The 13,133-nt window shown below is 35.5% G+C and overlaps 1 protein-coding gene across 1 annotated transcript in view; it reads left to right on the top strand.

Moving 5' to 3' along the window:
* Positions 1-13,133, top strand: part of MMP16 (matrix metallopeptidase 16) — a 166,037-nt gene that overhangs the window by 77,081 nt on the left and 75,823 nt on the right. Inside the window, exon 2 of the mRNA XM_059863264.1 lies at positions 5,949-6,097. Within this exon, the coding sequence (XP_059719247.1) occupies positions 5,949-6,097 (149 nt within the window). The remainder of the gene's footprint in view (positions 1-5,948; positions 6,098-13,133) is intronic.

The raw sequence follows: 13,133 nt of genomic DNA, 5'->3' as shown, positions 1-13,133 counted from the left end.
TTGAAATTCCCAGTAAAGATTACTATCATTATGTGTCTAAGAATGTTCCAGTGTAACATGTAAATTGTTTCTTGGGAGGGTTGTCACAATAATTCACAAGAAAATAGGTTGCTAGTTTAGGACAGTGTAGAATGAAATTTTGCAATTTGGTGTTTTGACCTTTTCTTTCTGGCATGTAAAAAAGAATTTCTTGGTTTGAAGATCCTTCCTTCATTTTAAGATCTTTTCCAAACTACTATACAATTTACAAGAAATGGATTTGTTTGTGGGCTTCAGTTTACTCTGAACATGCAAGCTGATTTTTTAATTGTTAAGGATTAATAATCTCAAAGCCAAGCCATGGGTACTGAACCAATCATGACCATTAAACTCCTGTTTTATCTATCATAATTCTTATTTTTATTTTATAGACATTACTGATTAACTAGGTAGACTCTTCTGGACTGTGTGTGCTTTTTCTTGGAAGTGTTTTTCTTAGTAGCTGTACATCATGCACCATATACCCATTCACATCAGTGTATTCTTTTTAGAATAAAAAACACCACTGATGAGGAACTGGTGGCACTGGAGGCAAGAGGAAAGAAAGACATCAGAAGATTTCATATAATTCTCTGTGTAAACACTTTGGTTTATTTCTGACTATCTGTCTATCAAGTTGTCACTGGAAAGTCAGTATTAGCTATGATAGGTGGGTCTGTAATTAAACCACACTATTAGCCACATTAGCCATGATTATTTGACCTAAATGAAGAAATAATTTGGTCATATGGATATTAAGTCTAAAGCTAGCTTATTTATCCTTACTATGTTAAAGCTTTCGATCCCGTTCAAAACTACATCAGCAATTTAACTACTAAATGTTGGGGTGATCTCTATAAATTGGAATTATAAATTTATGCTTGTTAAAAATACAAATCTCCTGAATTACTCAGACACTAAAAATCATTTCACTTATAGTGTCTTTGGTGGAAGTCTATTAAAAAAACAGAAGTCAAAATATTTTGAAATGATGAAATATCAGTTTTACTCAGTAAAGATAGGAATTTCTGTTTGCAGATGAAATCTAAAAAAAAAATAGGAATACATGAATAATAATTATATGCAGCTGCACTACTGAAGATATTTATGAAATTGTTTTTATTTGTGCTTTACTAGACTGATTTACTAAGCCTTCAGGTTCATAGAACATAATTGTATTGTAGCTCATACTATGTACTGTATTAAGGAATGTTATAATTTGTTGCTAAGCTTTGTTCTCTCTTAGAAATCAGTAATCTCTTTAAAACTCTGATTATCTTAATAATATTCTTGTTTAATCTTTAATGATAATACATCCATTTTCTTTGCTCTTAATAAAAGTTTGGTGTTGACATACTGCTTTTTAGATTAGTCTTTCTTCCTCAACTACCAAAGATCTGAATGTTTAGGATCCCTTGGTGTGTTTAATGCACTTTAAGTAAGCCCATTCTTTAGAGGAGAAAAAAACACAGCCATGTGAGCAAGTTCTATCTGTTCCACACCCAGGCGATCCACACAGCACAGCATGAGTAGCAGTTACAAACTAAAATAAAAATGTTTTTTCATCATGTCATTGTAAAACTCCAAACTGTAGGTATCTAGTCAATGACATCCAAAATCTGGAAGGTGATACAGCTTATGTGCTGAGCACTTAGAGATTCCATGGATGCCTCCAGAACTTTCAAACTCCTGTCATGTCTACAGATTTCCTCACCAGTGGATTCCGTTTCTCATTTCCTTTACGATTATGAGAACAGAAGGTGGAATTAGGCTGTAGAAACTTTTCTGGTGGAAAAAAATGTGTAAAACATGGGTTTGAAATTTTAAAATCTATAAACAAATGGGACATAAGCCTTGAAGTTCTGTTATGGAATACAAATATTTTTAGGGTAATTTTATTTGTGTTTTTTTCTGGTTTTTTTTTTTTGTTTGTTTGTTTGTTTGTTTTTCTTTCCAAAATGAAATAGGGTGTCCATATTTTCTGAATTACTCCTAACATTACAGCTAAACTCCAGTGATTCTTAATAGGCCAACTATGGGAACTAGCATAGAGATCTAGTGCAAGCAGATGCTTAGTAAAGATAGATTTTAGCTTCAGGTTCTCTGGAGGTTAATGCAGATAATGAAAAATGATTAAGCAAAAGAGGTTTCTTTAGTTCATTTTTAAAATAGTAGAAAGAGTGACTCACATCAGAAAGTTCAAATACATGAAAGGCTGCTTCAGAGGGGAAGTGAATAATTAGTTCCCTTTACCTGTAGCAGGTAAAATTAAAAGTTACAGGCTTAAATTCTAGTAAGAAGGATTAAACTCTAAAGGAAGCTTCACAGCAGTGGGATAGTAAAGCACTATACTAGAGAGGGAAATGGTTGAACCTATTGCATTCCAGCTGTGTTTTTCTGTGGTTACTTGAGAGATACCATGGGTCTCATTTTGCAGCAGGACAAGAAAGTCCTGCCCAAAAACTTGACTTGAAGTAGAAGTATTTTATCTTCTTAAATTGTATAAAGGAATGAAACCTATCACTTATTTGGAGTCTGTGCAAAGGGTCCCATTGCTCTCCAAGACATTGCATGTTAGAGGGATCTACTTCACTATTTCTTTGTTCCAAGACCAAAGGTTTCCTCAGGATGAGGCTTGCCAAGACACTGTCATTGCTGAAGTACCTTAAAGGCAGACTAAGTCTAATATCAGTAGAGGGGAGGGGAAAATTCTTCTGTGTATAATTTGTTTTATAGCTTTCCTCAAAAGTACAAGACCAAGAGAATTTTTTTTTTTCTTTCATTCTCCTTCTCATACTGTTTCTTTTCCTTTTTGCTGTTTTGCCCACCTATATATTCTGGGCTTTAAGTTAAGCTTCTCCTCTATAGTTCATAGCATTTGGACTATGAACAATAGAATCGGAGGCACATATTTCAGATATCTGGTAGTCTGAGCCAAAGTCCTTCAAAAGTTTTTATTCTTGCAGAAAACTGCAGAACCAGATTCTCTGTCTTTTTTCTTGTTTCATAATCCTTTCTCACAAGGACAGAGTATAGAATTTTATAACGCTAAATTCTACTAGCTCTCCAACATTCACCAGCCTGAGGTCAATTTGTCTGAATTTTCAAAAAGAAACTTACTTTCAGAGTGTCAGATGACTTTCCAGTATGTTGGCTGTGTCTTCTAGGCTATTTTGAAGGCTGAGGGAAGACCCAGGTGGTCTCCTTCCTTTGTTCAGTGATTGGGGGTGGCTTTCAGGCATCCTGTACTTACCTTGCATGTAAGACTTTTTAGATAGAGAAAGGCTGTACTGTCCTCTCCTGCTGTTTCTGAGCCAACTCCCTTTTCTGCCAAATGTGTCTGCAGTGGCACTCCCTGCTGGGGAGCCACTGCAGACACACTTGGAGCAATCCCTGCTCCACTTCTCCCATGAGCAGTAGTCCCCAAGATATTTTTTCTGTCTGTATTAATAGCTTTTCTAATTGAGATATCTGAAGGTTTAACTTCTGGCAAGTTTTCTTACTTGCAACCCCATACTTCTGACTTCTTCAGTTATGCTGCAGTGAGTATGGTTTTGTGTGGTGATAGGTGACCTCCCAGGCTTACCAAGCAATTTTGTCTGCCCTTAGCACCTCAAAGCTTCATTAAAAGCCCTGGGCTGTGTCTGCATACCAAGTTCTTGTTGAGAAGGTGGCAAGAAGGTGGCACCATTTTACATAATTGTGACATGCTACTCAGAACTATTTTTCTTCCCCCACTATTTGTTTTGATATTGTTGACTTGAGAAGATGAATATAAAAATAAACCCATTATTAAATGGGTTTACACTGAAATCAATCCACTCTGTGTCAGACATTTATTTCTTAGTTCCATGGTCTTGTTTCTGCCTAGTACATTGCTCTTGCCAACATTCAGGCTCTGTCTGGCCTTTCAGAGCTATCTTCCAATAATGTAGGGAAGAACAGGCCTCATCTGCAAAGTGGCACATAAACAAGGTAATTTCTGTACTTACCCAAATCTTGCATGCACTTACTGTACACAAGCTCTTCCTTAAAACTGAAAAGTGTAAGAAATTGTGAATATGTAAAGTTGTATGTAAGTACTGATTGTGGCAATTCATTTATATTCTAAATAAGAGCATTTTCCCATCTATTAAACAAAATTTCCTTATTCAGAATGATTCCTGTATATAGAGATAACGTGAAGATGAAAGACTTAAGTCTGGGTCTTAATCCTGTCTATACCTCCCTGTCCTGTTGTATTTCCCTGTTTTGTTGAGCTCACAAACAGGTTGCGTGTTTGATTCCTGCAGGCAAGTCACTTAAGAGTTGGATTTGATGATCCCTGTGGGTCCCTTCCAGTTCTAAGAATTCAGTGATTTTGTGATTCTGTGGTTGTTGAGTTTGTGTGTGAACTGCACAGGTAAATGTGTGTTTCAGGTAAACGTGTTTAAATTAGAAATATCTGAACTTATAACCTGAAGATTTCCACAATCTTTAATTCCAGTTTGATCTTTTACTTACACTGAGCCAATGTTCACCTATAAAGCTCATTGGGTGTTAGTAAAGGGAACCTTAATAATAAGTTAATTCGAGGTGATCGTCTTCACTGTGTTCATAAAAGGGGAGTGCACCACGACAGTGGTCAACCTGCTGCCAAACTAAAATGGTGGACTCGACAAGATGAATTTAAAACTGAAAATGGCTACATAGGCTGGTGTTAGGCTGCATATAAACAGTGTATATATAAACAGGTAAAAACCCAGAAGCTTTGTATGAGGCAGAGAGAGCCCACAAAACACTGTAAGGTGTGATGAGTGGATAACGTTCATTAATGTAATGATTCAGAATCTGTGGATTGTGATGTGATGTGTTTGGAAGAGGTGGCTGAATAAATTTTTTTTTTTTTTTTTTAATTAAAGAACAGAAGATCAGATTGATGTGATTGTAAATATTTTGTAACTGGGGGGAGTGAAACTGCAGCAATACATTTTAACTGAAAATTGGCAATTCTAGTGAGCACTTCCAGCCCTCAAAGGAAAAGACATTTTTAAAGCTTCATCAGTGTCCTCACTTCCTCAAAAGCCTTTCACTGTTTTCTGTATAGTCCTGATTTTGAGAATATATAAAGTTACTTGTTTATGAAACATTGCCTCAACAGGACAGCAAGTTTCAGAGGGCTTGTCCAAGGGTTCTTAAGATAGTGACTTTAATCCATAAAGCTTTCAGTAATTTGGACCTCACACTTCGACACAATTAAGAGCATAAGGAGTTGGCATTAAATCCATCTTTTAAAAGGTATTTCCCTCTTATCAGAGAGTTTTCTCTAAGTGAAGGCAGACTCTGCTACTTCACTATCTCCTGGACACCTGTTTTGCCTATAAGTATGTGATTTTGATATTATTCTCAGAAAGTTGAATGTCTCCCTACCCTCTCTTTCACAATAACAATTTAGTGTAAATGTGTGAGCTATTGTGGATTTATTATTGTAGATGGTGAATATTATAATGTGCCCTGTGGGCAGTCAATTTTATGTGGCATATATTGTAGATTTATATCTTGTCTGCTTAAAACACTACTTGAAATACCTAGAGACAGGGTTGGCTGCTTAAGTTATAGCTTCAAATAAATAAATAAATACATTAAATAAATAATTGAAGCAGGCAGTTTCAGATAATAAAGAGAGATGGCTTCTGGGTAGAAAACTCTGTAAGTCTTATAGCAACATTCTTTGGGACTTTTACTTCACCTTCTTTAATAAAGCAGGTGAAGTAAAATTCCCAAAGAATTTCTTATCAGCAGATAAAATAAAAAAACACAAGCACCCAAACTAGCAGGATTTATACTTGGTGAATTAGAATCTTCTTTATGTATGGTATACAACTAATTACTAGGGAGCATTTTATTTACCTCTAATTTCTATTTAATAGCCACTGCACTTGTCATTGCAGGTATGGTTACAAAAGTATGGCTACCTTCCACCAACTGACCCCCGAATGTCGGTGTTGCGCTCTGCAGAAACCATGCAATCAGCTATAGCTGCCATGCAGCAGTTCTATGGCATTAATATGACAGGAAAAGTGGACAGGAACACAATTGAGTAAGTAACCAGTACTGAACTGCTCTTGACTTTTCTGTTTCAAGCAGGGTAATATAGAACTGGGAAGCAGCAGCATAACTGGAGTATCCAAAGAGTGTTGCAGCTTCAGATGGGGAGGTAACTTGTTTCTCTCTTCTTTGCCTTTTCATTTTCTTCAGCTTTTTTATTTCGTGGTAGCAGGTCATAACCTGCCTGACATCTTCCTTTGGGAGAGTGATTGTAAACAAGATATCACAGGGTTACCTAAAGTAAGGGCCAAAAGGTCATCATTGTGGAAGGGAGAAAGCGTATTGAAACTGGCAAGAATCCATGAAATGTATCACAGTTGAAGGAGTCTTGTTTTACTGAAAAATTTTTAGTGTAAATTTCTTTATTCTTAATTAATAAATTTGGCAGACTCCACTGGACCATTTGTTCAGTGGTTTCTTGTAACAACAAACCAGGTGTGGTGATTTTACCATGAAGTAAAATTGAATTAGTTTTGCATGCCCTTTGCTATTCTGAAGTAGTTTCTGGCTCTGTGTCTGATTTGGTGACAGAATGGACACAGAAACTGTAAAATGGGGCTATCAAAAGCCACTTTCAAGCAACTCTATGCTATGCCAAGTTTTAAAAATGTGCCCAAAAAAGTAAAATAACAGGCACTATTAATACACAATTAAGAGAACGATTCACTCCTTGAATTCCAAGAAAGACATTGAGGTGCTGGAGTATGTCCAGAGAAGAGCAACAGAGTGGGGGAAGGTTCTGGAGCACAAGTCCTGTGATGAGCAGCTGTGGGAATTGTGGCTGTTTAACCTAAAAAAAGGAGGCTCAGGGATATCTTATCACTCTCTACAGCTACCTGAAAGGAGGTTGTAGCCAGGCAAGGTTCAGCCCCTTCTCCCAAGTAATAAGTGACAGGACAAGGCTCAAGCAGCACCAGGGGAGGCTTAGATGGATATTAGGAAATAGTTCTTCACCTAAAGTTTTGTCAAGCATTGGAACAGGTTTCCCAGGGAAGTGTAGATGTGGCACTTAGGGACATGGTTTTATGGTGGATTTGGCAGTGCCATGATAATGGTTGGAATCAAAAATGGTAGAGGACTTTTCAAACTTAAACTATTCTCTGATTTGAAGTGCTTGTGTGACTGGTTTAAGCTAAATTGTGATAAAGATTATATTGTGATTTCAGAAAAAGTTACTTTGCTTGAAAAGCAAGCAATAATTCAATAGTGCAGTCACTGCATATCCAACATTTGCTTCAGTGAAATATGCTTCTACTGCTCTAAAATCCTTATTAGGGGGTGGGGGGAAGCTCTAAAATGCTTTTTTTTGGGGGGGGAGGGAAATCATCCTTCATTTCTCATTTACAACCCCCAACCTGATGTGTCATCTTTTGTCATTCTTCTATGGTAAAGTAGCTGACATTAATGATTTTTCTATCATTTAGAGTTTAGGGAAGAGACTACACAAAATGCTGGCAGGATTGGAAAAATCATTTTATTCCACTGACACATTCTCTATTGCATTGAAAAGCGATAAAACAAAGCAGATTTTGTGACTGCCCTCAGGGGAGGTGAGTTGATCACACATCCCTCAGTTTAGGAATTTAAAGGACCTTAGACCATGCAGTACAATAGCAAAAAATGCCTGTGAGAGGGCCATGCTCAAAAGTTTGTTTATGGTCCTCTGAAGGGTGAAAAGTCTGTGCTCTTCATACAGCTTCAGTGATTGGTCTGTGAGGAGAGAGTGCTGCCAGTAACCAGGACCCTTTTCAAGACACGTTAGTAGCAGCTTTGTCAGAGACAATATATTTCACTAAAATAGTGAATAGTGAATATATATATCATCACAGCAGTGCAGAAGAGACAGAAAGGGGTAACCTGAGGGAAAGCAGAAGCCATCTCAAATTAGAGTATCAGCTGGAGAATTGAAAAAAACAAACCAACCCAAACTTCTAAACTCAAATAGAGATGGTTAATGTTGCTAATTTGGCATTTTGGCCAGCAAGATTTTCTTCACTTCTGCAATTTAAGAGATGAAGAAATCCATCTATGCAGTAATCCAAAATATTAATCTTATAAAGTGGTAAATATTGAGTGTTTTTATACACAGAATGATATATTAATATGTTGCAATTCTTAGGTACATTAAAGTCATGCTGGATGAATGCTGCATTTACTTAGATATCTGGGAACCCATTACCTTGAGTCAAGTTAGGAACAGAACTGATTCTTAAAGGCTTGTCACACTAACATTGGTGTTGAAAAAGCAAAGCAATAAAAACCTGATTTTTAACTAACGTCTGGCCTCAAGGTACCAGTTTATAATTTGTTTCTCTAGGATTAATATGCTGTAATAGCTAACAATGCTGGTGTTGCAAATAATAAATAAAGCAGGAACCTCATAAAAAATATGTTCTCATCTTGTGCTTGAGGATTTACCTGCTTCTTTGACACATCTTGAGAAGAGATTATGATGTGCCTCTTTGTCTTCAGAAGGACAAACAATTAAAGAAGTTATATTAGCAACTTCATAGGAACCATTTGGAGTATTAACAAGGAAATAATGTCCTACAGCAGCAGCACCATCAAATGTCTCCTGGGGGAATTTTGCTGCTTTGAAAAAAAGATAATCCTTCAATGAGTGTTTTGGTATGCATAAATATGAGCAGTATTCATCCTCTCCCTACTACTCAGCATTCACTTGGTTTTGCTATTTTTTTTCTCAAGTGTCTTGGAAAGAATGATACATACTTATTGCTGGGAAAGGAAGAGTGAGTGGTAGGAAGAGACTTCCTTATAATGGTGTAAAAATGTGAGGGAGGTTCTGAATACAAGTACCATGAGAATGGCTAAAGCAATGAAAATACTCTCCAATGTTTTCATGGAGTGCCACAGTATTTTCTGTATTTCATTTATATATTACCAAACACAGTCAATGTTTCATGAAAAATAAAGACATTTCTAAAACTGGACCCACTGTTGGCATTCCTGGTCTTCTGCATCCCTAAAAGAAACATTGTAGAAAAAGACTAGTTGTTTTCTTTTCTTAAAACTGCTATACATAATCCCAAGACTTGTTTTGCTCTTTTGAAGAGTGCACTGCAAACTTCTTGATATACAGATGGAATGGTCATTTATAAGATGCTGACTAAATCTGTGCAATAATAACAAAACTTTCATTTTATTCTAATGTCATCCTTTAGAAATAAGTGGCAAATATGCTTATTTCAATGCTTAGTTGAGCTTCTAACCATGCTCTCTGCTATTTATGTATTAACTATCAGTCACAAAGAAAATTCTGAGCTGTTGAAATTGATCCAGTGGTTTATTTTCTTAGTAAATTAGTATTGGTTTTTGTACAAAAGTGTACATAAGGTCTGTACCCCCAGCAAATATCCAATGAGAAGTCTCAAAAAAGGACTCATCAAGGCTGAAATACAATATCTTACATCACTCTTTGACTGTCTCCTATTACTTAGCAAGTGTCAATAAAGTCCTGTAATAGCAGGCTACATAAGCAGAGATGCTTAGAACGACATCCATAGGGATGTCTTCTCCTCACTAGAAGTTTAAGGGTATAATTCAGTAGTTTTCTTAAATAGACATCTATAGTTTGTCCAACCACTAAGTTAAGTTGCAGTAACTCAAGCTGAACCTTCTCTTTTAGTTTCCTTTTTTGCTATAACTCTGTCCCAAATAACCCCCAAAGCCCAATAACAACAGAACAATCGTGCAACCTTAGCAGCAATTTAATTAAAGGATAAAGCAGTTTGGGCCTTCAACCAAATTTATTGTTTTTAATGTTCTGATTCTGTGAGGGTAAAGTTTTTTCTTGAAGGCTTAAGAAAAATAAGAGACAGAAAAAGATTTTTCCTCCTAGAAAACAAAGAACAAAATATGGTTAGGCAGCTGGCTTGAGATAGAATTTCAGTTTCATCTCTCTACTGGAAGAGCATCACAGTTTTGCTGCGTATTTTTCTTTTAATCTTTCTAGATTTGCTGTGAGTCTAAAATATTTAAATTTCCCTGACACACACATCTTCTCAAGATTCAAACTAATGGAGTTAGAAGAGGAATGTGATGTGACACAGTGTGCAGATAGAGAACATTAGTCACAATTAAGCCTCTTTATTGAGTACTTATAAAATATTAATTTTGAAGGGCTGCTGCAGAAAAGATTTCTCAAAGTTCAAAAACAAAGCGATGAAAGAGAGGCAAAGTCATTACTTGTATGCACCTTTTAAAAATGAAGCACCTTTCAAAACATTTCAAAAACATTTCAAAAATTTAAACTCTAGCAAACAATCAGGAACATGGAAAACCTTGATCATATTACGTTAGAAGAATCTATATTTGGAAGAACATAGAAATCAATGTTTTATTTGTCAATTCCCCCAAGGGAAGACCATATTATGTGCTCAGTATCTGGAATGTCATGAGCATTAATAATTATTACTAAGAGAAGTCTTCCTCCCAGTGTGTGCCAGAACAATTACTGTTGAAAAACTGAAAAAAAAATTTAAAATATTATAGATATCAAAGGAAAATTTATATGTCTGAAGATGTTAGCATTTTGCCTCATTTCTGTGCTTGAAAATACTGAGCTCCCATACTAGTCATGCACTAGTTTGTTTAAAATTTGACATCTAAACTTAGCTCAGCTAAGATCTAGGTGACAGATTTGGTGATGTTCCAAATCTTCGCCTGCAACTTGCATCTTTCCTTAAATTTTACATGAAGATAATTTCCCAAAAGCTACTGAACCACCCTGCAATGACTTCCACTTGATTTATATTTGGATTTATGTTGTGTGAACTACAGTCCCAGACCTCATGTAACAATAGTAAGAACATTAGTCCAGACAGCACGACAACTTGGAGCATCCCCTCTCTGTCCAAGCCTATAAGGGTGCAATCATGATGTCCTTGATAGGTACATACTACTCCAAAATCAATGCAGGAACAAATTGTGACTGCCTGAATTTCATAACATGTTATTTTGGGTCATGTTTTGTTTTGTTAAAAAAGGAATGTCAGTAATTCTAGTAAGATAATACAATGATGACTTTTAAATCCACATTTCCTACTGTTCTTGACTTTTAGTATTACTTCTAAAGTGTGAAAAAAATTTTACAGTAACAAGATTTTCTGTAAGATTATTGAATCTTTTGACTTGAGAAATTATTTCAATAGCTTTGAAGATGAATTTTTAAATTCAGAACTTAGAATATTTACTCTTATCTGCCCTAGCTTCCTAGTGAGCAAACCCTGTTATTAAAAAGGCCTCCATCACTTGACCTAAATAATGTAAACTTTTTGGAGAAGGGAAAGGCCTAATTCAATGACTTTTATGTCATTGCCCTTGAAATGATATAACTATGAGTGATATATTATATATGTATATTATACAATATTTATATATGCCCTTATTAAAAAGTATTACTGACAATGTGTCTAAAAGTTTTCGAATGTCTGAGTCAATTTCAATCTCATTAAGTGTAAACATATCATTTTAATAAGAAGAATATTATTGCCCTTCAGTCTGTAACAGAGGTCTACTTCTTTCCTTAATTTTCTTTTGTTATTAGAGCAAATTAAGATTTTCAGTAATATTTCGTCCCAAAAATCCCTCATGTCTACTTTCTTGCATTGTTATTTTATTTCAAAAACCAAAGGAACTTGAAGTAAAATTACAGGGTGTTTCAGCAAATGCTGGTGGGGTAAGCTTTTTTAAATTTTTGCATGATGGTGCCTTTGCAGGCACTAGGGAAAGAACATTGTTTTCCTTGTACATCAGCTGTTTTATGTGACATGCATAAGTATTCTGACTAGAAATTAGAAAAAAATCATTCTATGTTTCTTATTTGAAGCAGATGATTGTGAACTTGATGTCTCCAGTTAAAGCAGTTAAATTCATGAGGTTTTTAGTTCCTGACCTGTTCTACTCAATAGATTTGTCACCCATCAGAGTTTTTGCAGGCTCTTACCAGTGCAAGTGGGGTGCAGTGCCGTCTTGGTAGCATCAAGAAAATTTTGTACTTTCCCACAGGCTGGTGAGCTTAACACCTACTTGTGCCTTTGAAAAACAGTTTGCTATATACCCATAGCTACTGTATGTATGAAGTGTTACAAGTATAACTGTACTTTTAAATGACTTCTTACACATTTATCAAAATAAGTGAGGCTGATTATTGACGGTTTTCTTTTTCGGAGTGTTTTTTTTTATTACCTGTGCATGTTTTAAAGGGAATCCACTTTCTGAGATGGCATTTGAAATTACTTTCCTGTCATCCAATCACACATATATACAGCTGCTTCATTTAATTACAAAACAATGTCAGTTTAATGGTCAGATATTCATCCATAAAAGTCTGAATATAGGGTATGACTAGTCTTCTGTTAAATGCCATTGGAAAACTATAGCTTTTACATAAGTAATTGTTTGGCATGATAGAAATACAATGAGATGGAAAAAGTAAAAAAAGAGATTTGTCGTTTACTTATGCAGTAAAAGACTTTAGCCTTACTCTCCTCCTGATGGTAAGTTGTTCTGCAGCCATTCGACTCATATAAAATGATTTCTTTATAGTTGTGTTTTCTTTGAACTGAATAGTGCCTTTCAATACAAGTGAGAAACAGTTCAAGGATATTGCTGTGGAAATTATACTTTTGAATTAGATATCATCTTAATATGTTTGAAATGCTGGCAAGTTTAAATTTTTTTAAATATTGGAAAACAATGAAATATTGAAGAGCACTGTAGAAACACAGCCCTTCTCTTGGAAATCTCGTGCTGCTGCAATGATCACTTTTATTGTATGTGATTCAGATTTTTCAGCTTGATTTTGTGCAGAACATTAAATATTCTTAAGAAGTAATTCCTGAAATAAATATCTCCATAAGGAGTCTACAGTTGCAATGAGATACTTCTCATTGTGTGGAAAAAGAGTAAGATAGAAGAACTTGGTAGTATCAAAAAGGTAGCAGTTTCAGTATCTTGAAGTAAATGAACACCAAGAGTCTGTTGCATTTGTTTATATGTTCTATAAA

Source organism: Haemorhous mexicanus, chromosome 1 (assembly GCF_027477595.1).
Source record: "Haemorhous mexicanus isolate bHaeMex1 chromosome 1, bHaeMex1.pri, whole genome shotgun sequence".
NCBI lineage: Eukaryota > Metazoa > Chordata > Aves > Passeriformes > Fringillidae > Haemorhous > Haemorhous mexicanus.
The sequence above is the reverse complement of the archived record's forward strand: the minus strand, read 5'-3'. Positions and strand labels throughout refer to the sequence as shown.